The sequence below is a fragment of the Akebia trifoliata genome, chromosome 6 (genome assembly GCF_017979445.1).
Source record: "Akebia trifoliata isolate Shusen 1 chromosome 6, ASM1797944v1, whole genome shotgun sequence".
NCBI classification, from domain to species: domain Eukaryota; kingdom Viridiplantae; phylum Streptophyta; class Magnoliopsida; order Ranunculales; family Lardizabalaceae; genus Akebia; species Akebia trifoliata.
In genome coordinates, this window is record NC_141380.1 from 25007485 (window position 1) to 25022017 (window position 14533).

Consider the following 14533-nt stretch of genomic DNA (forward strand, 5'->3'; position numbering starts at 1 on the left):
TTACACTAGTCTACCGATTGCCTTCTTTGCTAAAAAGGTTTCTAAAAAAATTCAGTACGGTTGATCATTTAAGAACCAAAAAATAAATGGTAATCAAGATCTTCAATTCTATCTATAAAGAAATGTATGAAACTATAAAATTAGGTTTCACCGACTACATTAGCCAGACAGCTAGTGACCGGATCCTTCTTTAGAGGTCCACTCTTATCCCCAGACCTTGTTATGGCACTTGGGAGTTGATCCTTTTCGAATCCCCCCCCCCGCTTTCAATCCGTTATCAATTAAGAACCTAACTTTGCCCACCATATCGAGTATTGTTTTTATGAAATAGATATTGACAATTTAGGTCTGAAAATAATGATTGTAATCAAGATATATTGATGATTATTACAACAACAATAATGTAATAGTAGAAAACTGAATATTTTAACAATTACAAAATTCACTTGGGTTCTAAAACACTGATTTGGCAAATTCTGGGTTAGCTGAAATACATGTCACTGTTCCAACCATTGTATTCCGCACTCTTGCGTTCATGATAAAAATATATTCCACAAGGAGATGCTTAAACTTATTATATGCAACGAAATTGCTCTGACTGTCTAGCAAATTACAGGACATCTGACATATACATGAAACTCAATTTCAGACAAACCACAATATTTTCTTTACAAATTCTTTCTTTTTTCATCAACATGAAAGCAGTCCAAACCTTGGATTCATAATTAGGCTTTGATGACATGATGATAAAAACAATGTCAATACATATAGAATTCTGAGGCAATAATTAAACAGTCCAAACCTGACGAAGGAGTTCATACCTAACAGTTGCATTACCGTAACTTTCCTTTTCCTTGTGTCTCTCATTTCCATTTTCCATGGATGATGGTGTTTTGTGGATTATGTACGTCAGAGGAGAACCCAATTCATCCAATTCGTCGTCACTTGTATAACCCTTCCTTTGTATGATGGATGCATTCCTCCCCAACTGACATTTACCCCTAACATCTCCAACCTTTTGTGCTATGTTGGCTGATGAAGGAGGAACATAAATAACTGGAGCAGCACTATATGGGAAGCTATCGCTCAATTCCCCATCCCGTTCAATCACGGCCTGGATACAACAAATACACAAGTAATTAAAATTTTGTCTTCATCAGATTGAAGCAATTTTTCGTCATGGGATCTGTTAATATACAGTCTTCAAACTTGGTACTCGTCTTAGGTAACCACCGAGGCCAAGTTGACTCATCAGATTCTTCTCATATCGAATGAGTCATGAGTCAATGTGATGGAACTTTCACAATACAAAGCAAGTCATATCAGATCTTTAAGTGAGTCAATGTGATGGCGATTCACAGTGACTTTTAGAGGAATGAGTTTTGAAAAGCATTGAAAATTGTACCTCAGCATTCAGGGCCTCTAGGACAGCACCTGGAACGGGGTCCGGACAGAATTCGTCCGGAGTAAAGTTGCATAGTATCCGTTTAATCAAGGAAAGACCAATTGAGGGGCTCACCTACAAAAAAATTTTGAAAATTAGATTAAGTTCAATAGATAATGAAAGACACTAAGAAATTGAACTCATGTAAATATATTAATAATATTGTAAATTCAACCTCTTTTCTGATAGATCTGTCCATTAGCATCTCTTTTGGGAGCATCAAAAGATCACTTAAGGCGTTAAGTAAAAGGAAGGACTTGGGTTCAGCATCCCCACCATGTCTGTCCTCACTCTCATCCTTCAGAGAATCATCAGAGTCCATACCAAACAAGTTGATGAGCCATCTAGACCAATTCCCAACCTGCAAAGGGAGTAGTTTCCCCTCATTTAGCAATCAAATATGTGATTACCTAATATATGCCAAGCAACTCATCTTGAGGCCATGTATCAACCAAGACATTCCGAAACAATCAGAGGAAAAATTCTCGAATCATTGAATGTTTTGCGGTAATTATTTCATTCTGTTCTTAACCCAAACATTCCAAGATGAGAGAAGACATTAAACCATGATAACATCTGTGCTTCATACACACCACCGATACTATATGTGGCTTAAATGAAATATGCAAAGTTATGTCGGGAACAACATGTCTGAGCAAATTAGAAATAACAATTTACCATAAAAGACATGAAATCGTGCACTAGGACTGCAAAAATTAGTTCGAACCATCCATAATGAAAAAAAAATGAAAAATGAAAAAAGAAAAAAAAAAAAAAAAAGAACAAAGAAAAAAGAAAAAAAGAAAGAAGAAAGAAGAATAAATGATACATACAGAATTTTTGAGTTGAGCACCGGATCCAAAACTCAAGTCCCCAGCTGGAATAGGCAGAACCTTGGCATCAACAATTGGATCAGAGACGGGGTCTGTTGGAATCTCATGGGCCGACTCACGCAGAATGGCATTAAACATGGCGACATCTAATCTGGCTACACATTGTTCCATTACCTGATAATAAAAATGTCAAATCCAATGCAGACAAAAGCTTAAACTTTCATGCACTTTGTCCCCATAAGTTTCTTTTTTTCATTTTTTTTTCATCATAAACGTGCATTGCATATGGAGTGGCATATTTGAAGCATAGAAAATATAATGTAATAGCAAGTATTTGAAACTTTGTACCATTCTAGCCAATATTGGCAAGCAACCACACTCATGCCCTTCTGATCGAACGGGACAAAGCCTTTGAAAAGCATCATGGAAAGCACTTTTCCATAAGTTAATTGAAAAACAGCCTTGCTGTTGATCACCCAGGGTTGGTCCCAACAACCTACTATGGCTTTTTATAGCATACATCTCCTCAGCTGGAGGTTGCATGCATGGAGTTAAAGTCTGAAACCAAAATATGTAAGCCAGTTAAAAGAAATAAATGTGAAAACATGAATTTGCAGTAATAATATGAGAGATTATATTGGGACACCAATTTTTCAATAGCACAATAGGCAATGAAAATAAATAGTGTATGGCGTGCAGATAACCTCTCTATTTTGTAATGACAGCACCCCCTTTCCATTTTTCCTCTAAAGAAGCTCTTTGGTTTGGGTTTCTATTCAATTAAGAAAAGCTCTCAAACTCTCAAGGGATTGAATATGAGAATGAGTGTGATGGATGAAGAAATCAAAGGTTGGCTGATGTCAGATTATATCAGACCAAAGCTATTCCTTCCTTCTTTTTCCCCCATCTGTTTCATAACCCCTTTTTGGTGTCTCTATACACTTATCTGGTGTGTTGTATAAAATTTCATTAATCAGTGTACTATAATTAAAAGTTGGCGTGGAAATATAAGATCTCATATTCATACATGGTGGAAAAGGAAGCACATAAAACCAGGCTAGCAATCCATTAAAATATAAGCATGTTTGTTTCTATTGATGATGATTCTTTCAAATCATATAATATTAAGTTTTAAAGTCTCAAATCGTATCAATTTCAGTTTTTACCTGCCACCACACAGACTCAACAATCCGCGAGAAAATCCAGGATTCAACCTTTTCCAATGAGGATGTGAATGTTGTTGTCTCTTGCCAGTCATCAACAAACTGCGTGAAACCAATCTTAACTTGTTTGCTTCCAGTACCACCCTTCCACTTCAGTGACGAAGACTTCACTTCGCTTCTCTTCACTCCACCGTTCAATTCAACGATTGTCGTAGTCATACTTGAATGAAGTGAATTACCAAATGCTTGCGAGAGAATTTCTCTCAGGACAACAACGTTTGACAACCAGAATGTTAACCTTAAATAATACAAGACAGAATATTAGTCTATAAGAAGCGAATATAGCACTCGAAGATGCTCAAAATTACACATGCATTTGATTCTATACCTTTGGACATCGTTGCCGCAGGACTTCGCTATCAGTACAAGCCCCGACACTGTGTCCTTAGCAATTGTGGCTCGCTTGTCTTGAGTCCAATACTTGCAAGCATGAATATAGAGTCTAGAAAGTCGCCGAGCTGGTGTGTGCACCTTATGCGCTGAGCTTCCATGCTCTGCTACAACAGAATAAAGTGAAATCTCGAGAGAAGCAACTTCTATAAGTTCCTCTTCAAGTTTCTCGATTCTTAGTTCCATTTCTCTAATCCTCTGATCCATTGTTTCCCGATCTTCACCCAAACCATTCTCTTCCATATCTTCTGTTTCATTGTCACTTCCAACACTTTGCAAACCGTTTGGTACCTCATCCAAGAAATCTATCTCCTTTACCTCTTCGATACATTTACCATCAAATCCTTCAGATGATTCTGATGAAGACTGCGGATGAACTTTCATATTCTTAGATTGAGTTGTTATTTTAGGAGACCCTCCATTGGACTTTGCAGATTTCTTATGGTTAGTATGTGATCCCATGCTTTGTGTCTTATTTGCTTCATTCCAATCTGATTTCTCCCTAGAAACACAACCATAAGTTTCTGCAGAATCCTTTTTTGCAAGTTTTTTGGGAACCCTTGAAGCCCTTTCCATCTTGTTGTACTCGGATGCATGTGCAGATGATACATAATCTTTTACTGTCTCACAATCAGATTCTTCTTCCTCCCCATGCTTTGGTTCTTTCTCCAAGTCACTTGAACTATCATCTATTTCATCTCTGCTCTCTTTGGCAACCATATTTCAGGGGCTTTGTGATTATGCTGACACCTACTCACACACACACAAACGGGTGTTTCTTGCCAGTCAGCATCGTGAGATGTCAAAAAAAAAAGGTGGTTTAAAAGGTTCATTTTGAAGTCCACAAATTCTTGGAAATTTAGGGAAACAGAGAGTAATGTCCCAACTAAAAGAGTGCTTTCAACCGAATGAACTTAAGCACAAACTAGATCTGCTTAAAATTCACATACTAAGCTAAGCTCGAATCTTTTGAAAAACAAACATGTACAAATAATCAAACTCAACAAAACTACAACAAAATTTCAACAGGAAGATACCCAGAGCACCAAGAACAATTATTGGGGGCGTAGAATTGACAACTTTAGGGAAGGAAACCAACACCATGAAAATTTCTTAAATGATGCCGTGATCAAGCTGCTATCAGCAGCCTTGAACTTCTTTAACTCAACTTCAACAACCAGAGCTACTAAATAGATCAAAACAGCTCCAGAATAAATAAATAAAAATCATAGTAAAACAAGCAGAGAAAATTCGGAATTCTCCATAAACGCTCTTATCAAGCTTCAAATCAGTAGTTTTGAACTTATTTTTCTAAAATCCAAAAAGTAGAGCTACTAAATAGATCAAAACAGATCCAGAATTAAAAAAAAATAAAAATAAAAATAAAGTAAAACGAGCAGAGAAATGCAGAATTCTACAAAAGCACGAAGAAACACTCTAATAGAGCTTCAAATTTGTAGCTTTGAACTTATTTTACTCAAATCCAACAAGTAGAGCTACAAATAAACCAAAACAGCTCCAGAGTCGAAAATTTAAGTAAAAACGAGAAGAGAAATGCAGAATTGTACAGAAACATGAAGAAACGCTCTGATCGGGCATCAAATCAGTAGCTTTGAACTTATTTTACTCAAATCCAACAAGTAGAGCTCCTAAATAATTCAAAACAGCTCCAGAATAAAATATTTTAAGTAAACCAAGCAGAGAAACGCAGAATTCTACAGAAATGCTCTGACCGAACTTCAAATCAGTAGTTTTGAACTTATTTTACTCAATGCTAACAAGTAGAGCAACTAAACAGATCAAAACATTTCCAGAATCGAAAATTTAAAGTAAAACGAGCAGAGAAATGCAGAATTCTACAGAAACACGAAGAAACGCTCTGATCGAGCTTCAAGGAAGTAGCTTTGAACTTATTTTACGCAAATAGAAATACTAGATAGATCTAAACATCTCCAGAATCGAAATTTTAAAGTAAAAACGAGGAGAGAAAATGCAGAATTCTACAGAAACGCCATGATCCAGCTTTAGAGAGATTCAGATCAGAATATTTAAGAGAAAAACACAAAAAACGCGTTTCGATTGAATTATTCTTCGATGTATAATCAAGAACAAGACGAAAATACCTGACAAAGAAATCTGTACGTAAGACTGTTAAAGAAAAAAGAGAACTCACTAAACCTTTTTTAGATTCTTTGGATCGTTTAATCTTCGAATGCGACCTTCAATTATCCGCCATTGTCAAATCTGCAAGATCGCTGAGTTTATCCAACGAGGTTTACTAACTTCTATATAGATTATTGGACATTTATTCTGGAATGACCTCTCACTTCTCATCACATCACACTGACAGAAGTCTCAATCAAACCAGTTGTCTCTGCTCGTCTCCACCCACATCGATGCCGAGTTGTCTCGTCCGAATCATACATGAACGAGTCAAGAGTTAATGAAAGAAGTAAGAATCTCTATTTACAAGAATCATTGCTTGCTTCCTTGCCCAGCTCAGGTACGTGTGATTTGTGGGGGTATTGCATATATCTTAGAGATTTGAGTAAAGATATGATACTCTCAGGGGTCGTGCTGATGTGACATAGGATTTACTGTGATTCTCACAATTCTGACGTGGGCATGCATACATAATCGTAGATGATTTTTAATCGTATCGCGAGGAAACACATCTATGGTTATGTGTACATCCCACGTCAGACTTGTGAGAATTGCAGTAAAACCTTTTTGTTATTTCAGCATTTTCCTACTCTAAGAGGCCAGCTGTCTCGTTCTTCTAGTTAGGACTACAGGTTAAGAACCCCCATCATAAATAAAAAAGAGATAGAGAAGGTTCATGATTAGAAGAATTGATCACCCACTAAAATATTGGATAATTCAACTCAGATTTTGACTATCTTGCTCATTTGACTACAAGATTGGGATAACTCCTATGAGGCATCTTGATTTGGAATCCCGACTTTTACTTATTACACCCCAATTAAAGATTAAAACACATCATTCAAACATTAAAAATATTTGGCTTAAATTACTATCTTAACATTATAACACTCGTTCACAATTTCAATAGTTGTTTACTATTATGATTAGGCTCATATAAAATCTTAAATAAAAATTAGAAAATAAAATAAAATTTGAGAGAGAATTTTCATTGGCAAATCAATTTTTACTTATTCTCAAACATTTACTTATTTTCTTTAGGATGAATCTTCATTTCATGTGTTGAATATGACGAAATATCAAGTTTGATAAATTATTCATTTTAGTTGTCAAAACATGTTTTTTCAGTGAATTCGTCACTTTTATAATCTACAAATTCGCTGATAAAAATACCTGTGATTTTATCATATCAATGATCTCTCTAATACTTTATCTACGAATTCATTGATTATAAAAGTGACGGATTCACGGGAAAAACATGTTTTGGGAATTAAAATGAACAATATATCGAAATCGGAAATTTGACATAAGTTGAACATGTTTTGGGAAAATTCCTTTTTCTTTATTTTTAATTGGAGTATAATAAGTAAAAGTTGAGGTGCCAATAGCACCTCTCTTTTAAAGTCATTCTCTCATTCTCTTAAGTCTTGTTTGTTCTGAACATTCATGTGAGATCGTACGGATTTAAATATCGGATCATCATCCATCAAAACCGATTTGATTGGGTCAATCCGATCCGAGTTGAACAGAGTCAAAGTTTCCTGAATCAATAATTAGAAATATTTATTATTTACAGTATTAAAAGAATTTAAAATATAGAAAATATCGAAACCGATTCAATCTAGAAGAAAATAGAAACAACTAAGTTCTACGAACACTCGGACGAAACGACTCGGTTTTCAGACGATTTACTAAGATAGCTGACTCGCTTCGTGCAACCTTTTTTAAAAGGTCAACTGTACGTACGGCCGGTTTCATATGACCTGATAGTGTTGTCGGTGGGATTCACTCACACCCGGATTTCCCGGTTACCTTATCCAAGAAATAATTGGAGACATTTTTCTTCCATACCTAGAATACCCCTGGTTAATACCTTCTTTCGTATTTCATTCTTTCTCTCTGTAAAATGCCACGTAGGACATGAAGCGAAAGTATTGACCAAAGTCAAGTAAAGAATGTTAACGTGGCATTTTCTTTTTCACACGTCAAAGAGGATGGAAAATGCTGGTGATTCTTTTCATCATCCACGTCAGCACAGTGTGAAACACAGTGAATTTGATAGTCACTCTAGCACGAGAAGTTACCATTATTTACCAGACCACTTTTAATAATGCTGGGCAGTGGGGCCAACCAAATATAATATTAAAAATGCAAAATTTAAAATTGACTGATGGAAAGAAGAAAATATAAAGTAAATTATTTTTATTTAATAGAAATTTGTTTTGAAAAAAATAAATAAATAAGAACATTTCAATAAAATCACTATTAAAAACTGAACGATCAATAGATTTAATGCCAAAGAATGTTTTTTTTACTTAAAATTGGATATTTTTGGGATAAAATCATTTATTATTATTTTTTTTTTATCTATATATTTATTATCTCATTATTCTATTTATTTTTTCTTATAATTTATTTTAAAGATATCCATTATTCACACATAATTATATAACAAGGAATGCTAATGTCTACGAGCTCATGAAAAAGTTAACTTTCTCCACCACAATTTTTTTTTTCAATAATACTCTTCCCGATTTTTTTTTTAGGTGAAAAAAAGATATGTTTGTCTTTTACATAATAAATTACATTTATCATGATCCTAGTAAATGCATTTATTATGTTAGCATTGATGGTCAAAACATTTACTTAAAAAAAAATATTTAAATTAAAAGATTAAAATGTCTTAACATTTATTACGTGAACAAATATTTATTATGTAAAATACTAATATGCCCTTGTCTTTCTCACTAAAAGACAAGATGCAAAAGGGTAATATTGAAAAATAAATTTTATGGACAATGCTAATGTCCTTATGAGATCTTGGACGTTAGCTTTCCGCTTATGTAATATGGTGGGATTTTTTTCTTATTTTTTTATAAGGTAAATAAGGAATCCAATTGACATTGTACAACAAAAATTAACAAGTGTGCAATCCCATAGACGACTTCAAAGTTGTGGGGATTTTCTTTTTGAGATCTTTCAATCCTTCACTTGTGTAGATATCATTGTATATTGGAAAATTGACGTTGTAGGTGAGCCCAAATGTCTACCATAAAAGGTCTGTTACACATTATTAATATACTATCAAATTCATATTTTTTTTGGTAAAATTACTTAAATGACCCTGGTAGAAGGACTTTTTTTCGAAATAATCCCTAAGGACGGTATCTTAATTAAAATATTTTTTTTTCGCATGAAAATATTGTCAAACTCGACAGTAATTAAATAAAAATGATGAACTCAAAACTGAATGATGAGTTTGACACTAAGTTAAAAAGTGGTGAACTCGACACTAAGTTAAAAAGCAGCAAATTTGATACCAAGTATAGAGTTCACCACTTTTTATTTAATTACTGTCAAATTCGATATCATTTTCATAAGAAAAAAATCGTCGAATTCAACAATAATTAAATGGTGAGTTCAACACGATAATGTGAATAAGATTTTTCATTTTGTCCAACTTTGATACTTCGTAAATCTCCTTCAAATACCCAAAATGCATAAATCAAGATTGCAAATAAAAAATTACGATGTAATCATAAAAAAATTTTTGAATATCAACTTTGTTCTTCATTTTTTTTATTTATAAATCATCGAAATAAGGGAGCATATCTCTGGATATTGCAGGGTATTACACCCTCAAGAGGTAGGGGGACAATATCACAGATATCGTAACCTATTGGTTTTAAGCACACGTGTCTCAACAAAACAATTCAACTACTTACCAAACAATAAACTCAAAGGGTAGGGGTCCCAATAATTTTAAGCACACAAGAAATATCTCTGAAGTACTAAAGTTGATATTCCTGCAGATAATTAAACGAGCCCTGTGCCTAGGCACAAAAGACCACCAAAATTGAACTGCCCAGGGTTTACTCGTCCTCCTGGCTACACAACCTAGCCAGTTTGTTGGTAACAACAACATCCAGCTGTGCAGCACGCTCGACGATCTCCTTCCTCTTTTTGGGTGTTTCAAAGAGATTTACCATATCAAAGTTGGAAGAACAAAAAAATTTGATTCACATTTACACCGTCGAGTTCACCACTTTTTATTGTCTAGTTCACCATTCAATTACTGTCAAGTTCGACAATTTTTTTTTCTAATGAAAATATTGTTGAACTCGACAGTAATAAAATAAAAATGATGAACTCGAAATTAAGTGGTGAGTTTGACACTAAGTTAAAAAGTGGTGAACTCGACACTAAGTTAAAAAGTAGCAACCATGATACCAAGTGTAGAGTTCACCACTTTTTATTTAATTACTGTCAAATTCGATAATATTTTCATAAGAAAAAAATCGTCGAACTTGACAATAATTAAATAGTGAGTTCAACGCTATAACGTGAATAAGATTTTTCATGTTTTCCAACTTTTATACTTGGCAAATCTCCTTCAAATACCCAAAATGCACAAATCAAGATTGCAAATAAAAAATTACGATGTAATCATAAAAAATTTTTGAATATCAACTTTGTTCTTCATTTTTTTATTTATAAATCATCGAAAGAAAGAAAAAAAAATCAAAATTAAAAGAATATCATTCTCCATTCGTCATTCATGATCAAAGATCATTGAAAATTATTAACAATCGTTGGAAATGATCACAATCGTCATTGAAAAATCTAATTATGTGAAGAAGATGAGAAAATGGTAGTTTGAGTATTTCAATGATATTATACACGTGAGATGAACTCCAGTGACTGTTAAGAAAAGAAAAGTTTAGAGTGACTCCTCTCATTCTTTTATCACATTTAGCTTGCAATTGCTATCTAACTGTTGTTGTAATCAATTTTTGTTGAATGTATCTAAACAATCTCAATCGACTTTCTTTTAGGTTAATGTTTATTGGATTTATACTTACATTTTCTTAAATATGTTCATTTCTAATTTTATCTTTCTAAGAATGAAAATTCACATTATAAGTGGATCACCTTTTACTAATTCCATAACCATTGGACCAACTTTTGTGTAGGCTGAAATGAACTACCAAATTGGTTGAAGAATCTTAACAATTGAAAAATAATTTCATATATTACATGAAATGATCTTTTTAATAATTGTGGTTCTATGAATTGGAATCATGGTTTTAAAGTTAGGTATCGCAACTCACCCTGACTAACAAAGTTGACTTGTTGAGTCAAATCATTTATCCTGATTTACAGTATGTAAGTAGAGTCGTGATTTGCTAACTCCCCCCTCTACTCTCTCTATGTGGTGTGTGATAGAACTATAGATTTCCTCGAGATACACATTTGCACAATGTTCTGTCACACGCCACTTTGGGAGAGTAGAGGGGGGAGCCAGAAAATCATTATTCATTTAAGTATCGTATATTTATATTAAAAATAATATAATTTCTTATTATAAGGTGAATTAGTAGACGTTCAAGCACAAAATCTATAATTTATATTGATGATAAATATTTAAATTAATAATAAAATAACTATTTTATATAAATAAATAAAAAACACAATCAGATTAACTTGGCCAAGTTTCTATAAACTCGATTGATATAATTCATAGTAACAAGTTGTCAAAAGATTCAAATCTTAATATTTTTAATCTCTTTGAAAACTCACTTTGGTTAAATATCTTCTTTACTCTAATGAATGGATGCTAGATTTTGTGGGACATCATTCATCTTTTTTCAAGATATATCTTAAAAGTCAAGATTTGCACTGATACGAGACAATTCCCAATAGAAAAGGCATGGCAAAGCAAATTTTCACCTATTTAAGTATTTCTTTTGCTTTGGTGTGTTTTTTTTTTTTTCACTCCAAATGTCCCTTTCTTGGTTCCATAAACCCCTTTTTTTTGCTTTTTTAAGGATTTTACCATCCTAGAAACGCTTTTGAGGCTCTCTATCAAACGTACTGTATGGGATTATAGTAAAAGATTTGCTTTATTTACACCTACCATTTGACATAAGTGCACAAATTTAATTTAAAAAAAAAATGTAATCAATAAAATATTTTCTATGTCCCTCAATTGTTTTATATGTGCACCAATCACTTTCAAATAAAAGCCCTAATCTCTCCTTCGCACTTTTCGTGCATAAGACAAAGTGAACAATCACATTCCTTTTTTTTGTTTTTTTTGAGTCGTGATAAAATGACTTGCTAGTTGACATATATACTCAATCGACTCATTGACGTGACAAGTTCGAAACCATAGATATGTGTGCCTTGGTATACATGATTGCACTTCCCCATAAAAAATTATATTCCAAGGGAGCCATGTATCCCGAGGCGGAAAGATCTACTGTTTCTAAACTTATCTGCATCAATGAGTCAATTGAGTATGCCACCTGGCGAATCATTTTATCAGGACTTTCTTCTTTTGATTGATTTTGCCTCTCTAAAACTTCCAAAACCATATTTGTAAAAATGACATCGCTGGAGGTAGGTCCTACCAAAAAATTCCTTCTTTTTAGTGTTCTTTTATGGATTCAACCTGGAACTCAGTGATTTCAATAGAAAAGGAGTGATTAACTCGAAAAAAATTCATGAACTAATGAGTTAAATGAATAATAGACCCAAAAAACAACTGCTCGACTGTAAATATATATAGGGTTGGGTTCTATAGACAACATTTTAGACAATGTGTTTTGTCCTATATGGGCTAAAAGTTTTATAATTGACTGATTTTTTTTAAGATGGTCTCTATGATGAGGGGATCATCCTTAAAAAAATCAGCCCATTCTGGAATTAATAACCCTAGTATACAAGTTGAAGAATTGTGGACCGTTCATTTTTATTGTTAATTTGTAACCATTTTTCATAGGGTTAGAACTTTTAGAATCGACTGAACTTTTGTGAGGAAAATCTCCTCACCATAAACATCATCCTCACAAAAAATCAGTCAATTTCAAAACTCTTTTGTCATATAGGACAAAACATTGTCTAGAATGTTGTATACGAAATATTGTCCAAATATATATAGGGAAGCATTCGAAGGCCCTAAAGTGAGTCATATATTGTGCTAAACATTTTTCAAAATAGAGGTTAGAAGTTTCAGAATGGGCTGATTTTTTGTGAGGGTGATCTCTATGATGAAGAGATCATTCGCGTCATAAATCAGCTCATTCCGAAACTTCTACTAGTTTACAAGTTGAAGAATTGTGGACTATCAATTTTTGTAAACCACTTTTGATGGGGTTAGAAGTTTTAGAATGGGCTGATTTTTTGTGAAGATGATCTCCTTGTCTGATTTTTGGTGAGGATGATCCCCTCGTCATAGAGATCATCCTCACAAAAAATCAGCCCATTCCTAAACTTCTAACCCATATATTTAAAAAAATGTTTGGCATTCTTTAAAGAATCATTTTAAGAGTCATTATTTGCCTATAAACAATATTCTGTATTGTAGTTTTTTTAGATCTAAAAAACCAAATTATTAAGAATAATTGTGGTCTAGAAAAAATGATTTTTTAATTGTGTTGATAGGAGCCTATCAACATGGCTTAATCCATGTCGACACTGGATTATTGGCATGGAACATACCAAAAATCATTTTGTTTTCATTAATATTGTCATGAAATGGTTTGGATTACCAAGAATGCTTCACTTTTACGAATATTCAACTGAATGTAAGTTCACATGCCAGGTAAATAACTTGAGGCTTAAAATCGGTCGGATTTTATTCGAAATCCGAGTGATCCGAATTTGAATTTAACGGGTTTGGTTCCTTCAAGTATATCTGAATTTAAAAATGGGTCAGATATTTGAGGAGAGGCACATCCATTATAAAAGAGAGATTTTCAGGAAAATGTATTTGATTTAATTCATTGATTTTCTTACTACATTCTTTAACAAATTTAATCGAAAAGGCTTTTAGCAAATTTGGTTGGATTAACTAGGTAATTTTGGGAGTGTTTCGAATCGATCCGGCGTGAAAGATTTTTTTATTATATTTGACACGTAAGTTGACTCGATGATTTTCATGTAAGTTGATATGAAAAATTATTTTTTGGTATGTGAGTCAAGTCACAATTCCTTGTTGTGAATGCATGGGGCTTAAATTCTACTTTCGCTTTGTGAATCTACATAGGATCTTCAAGCTCAGCTCAACATTCATTAGATCAAGAGCTTTGAACTCATTTTATTTTAACACCAATATTTAAATTCTGTACAAAGGGCTTGTCATACAATGTTGAAAGAATATATTGATTAACTGATAATTCACTTCAATAGTACTAATATATATTGTATTCCCATTGCCAAAATTCAACCCACTCATGCAGAACCCCCTGCTAACAAGATTTGTTTTCTTTACATTTGTTCTCTCTTTTCTACCATGTCACACTTTTCCAAAAGAATAATGATAAACAGACTCAAAACAAGGATACTTAAATATACTCCAATATCAACTTTCATATTAAAATACAATTTTATTTATTTATCATTATAATAGAGGCTCAATCAGAAAGACAAAAAACATTTTATTTAGATACAAACATTTAGATGTCAATAAACAGAGC

General features: G+C 33.2%; 1 protein-coding gene across 2 annotated transcripts; it reads right to left on the reverse strand.

Annotated features, from left to right (window-relative positions):
- Window positions 1-536: 536 nt before the first annotated feature.
- LOC147400485 (uncharacterized) lies at window positions 537-6222 on the reverse strand. 2 transcript variants are annotated; one of them, XM_086446181.1, is made up of 8 exons: window positions 6069-6222; window positions 3829-4640; window positions 3444-3738; window positions 2626-2835; window positions 2278-2451; window positions 1620-1805; window positions 1406-1519; window positions 537-1114 (listed from the first exon to the last, which is right to left on the reverse strand). In XM_086446181.1, exons 2-8 carry the CDS (start codon window positions 4608-4610, stop codon window positions 788-790), a joined length of 2088 nt encoding a protein of 695 aa, XP_086302307.1. In that variant the 5' UTR covers window positions 4611-4640; window positions 6069-6222; the 3' UTR covers window positions 537-787. The 2 variants fall into 2 exon arrangements, with proteins under 2 accessions (XP_086302307.1, XP_086302308.1); XM_086446182.1 differs by having other exon boundaries at window positions 6064-6141.
- Between the last annotated feature and the right edge of the window lie 8311 nt (window positions 6223-14533).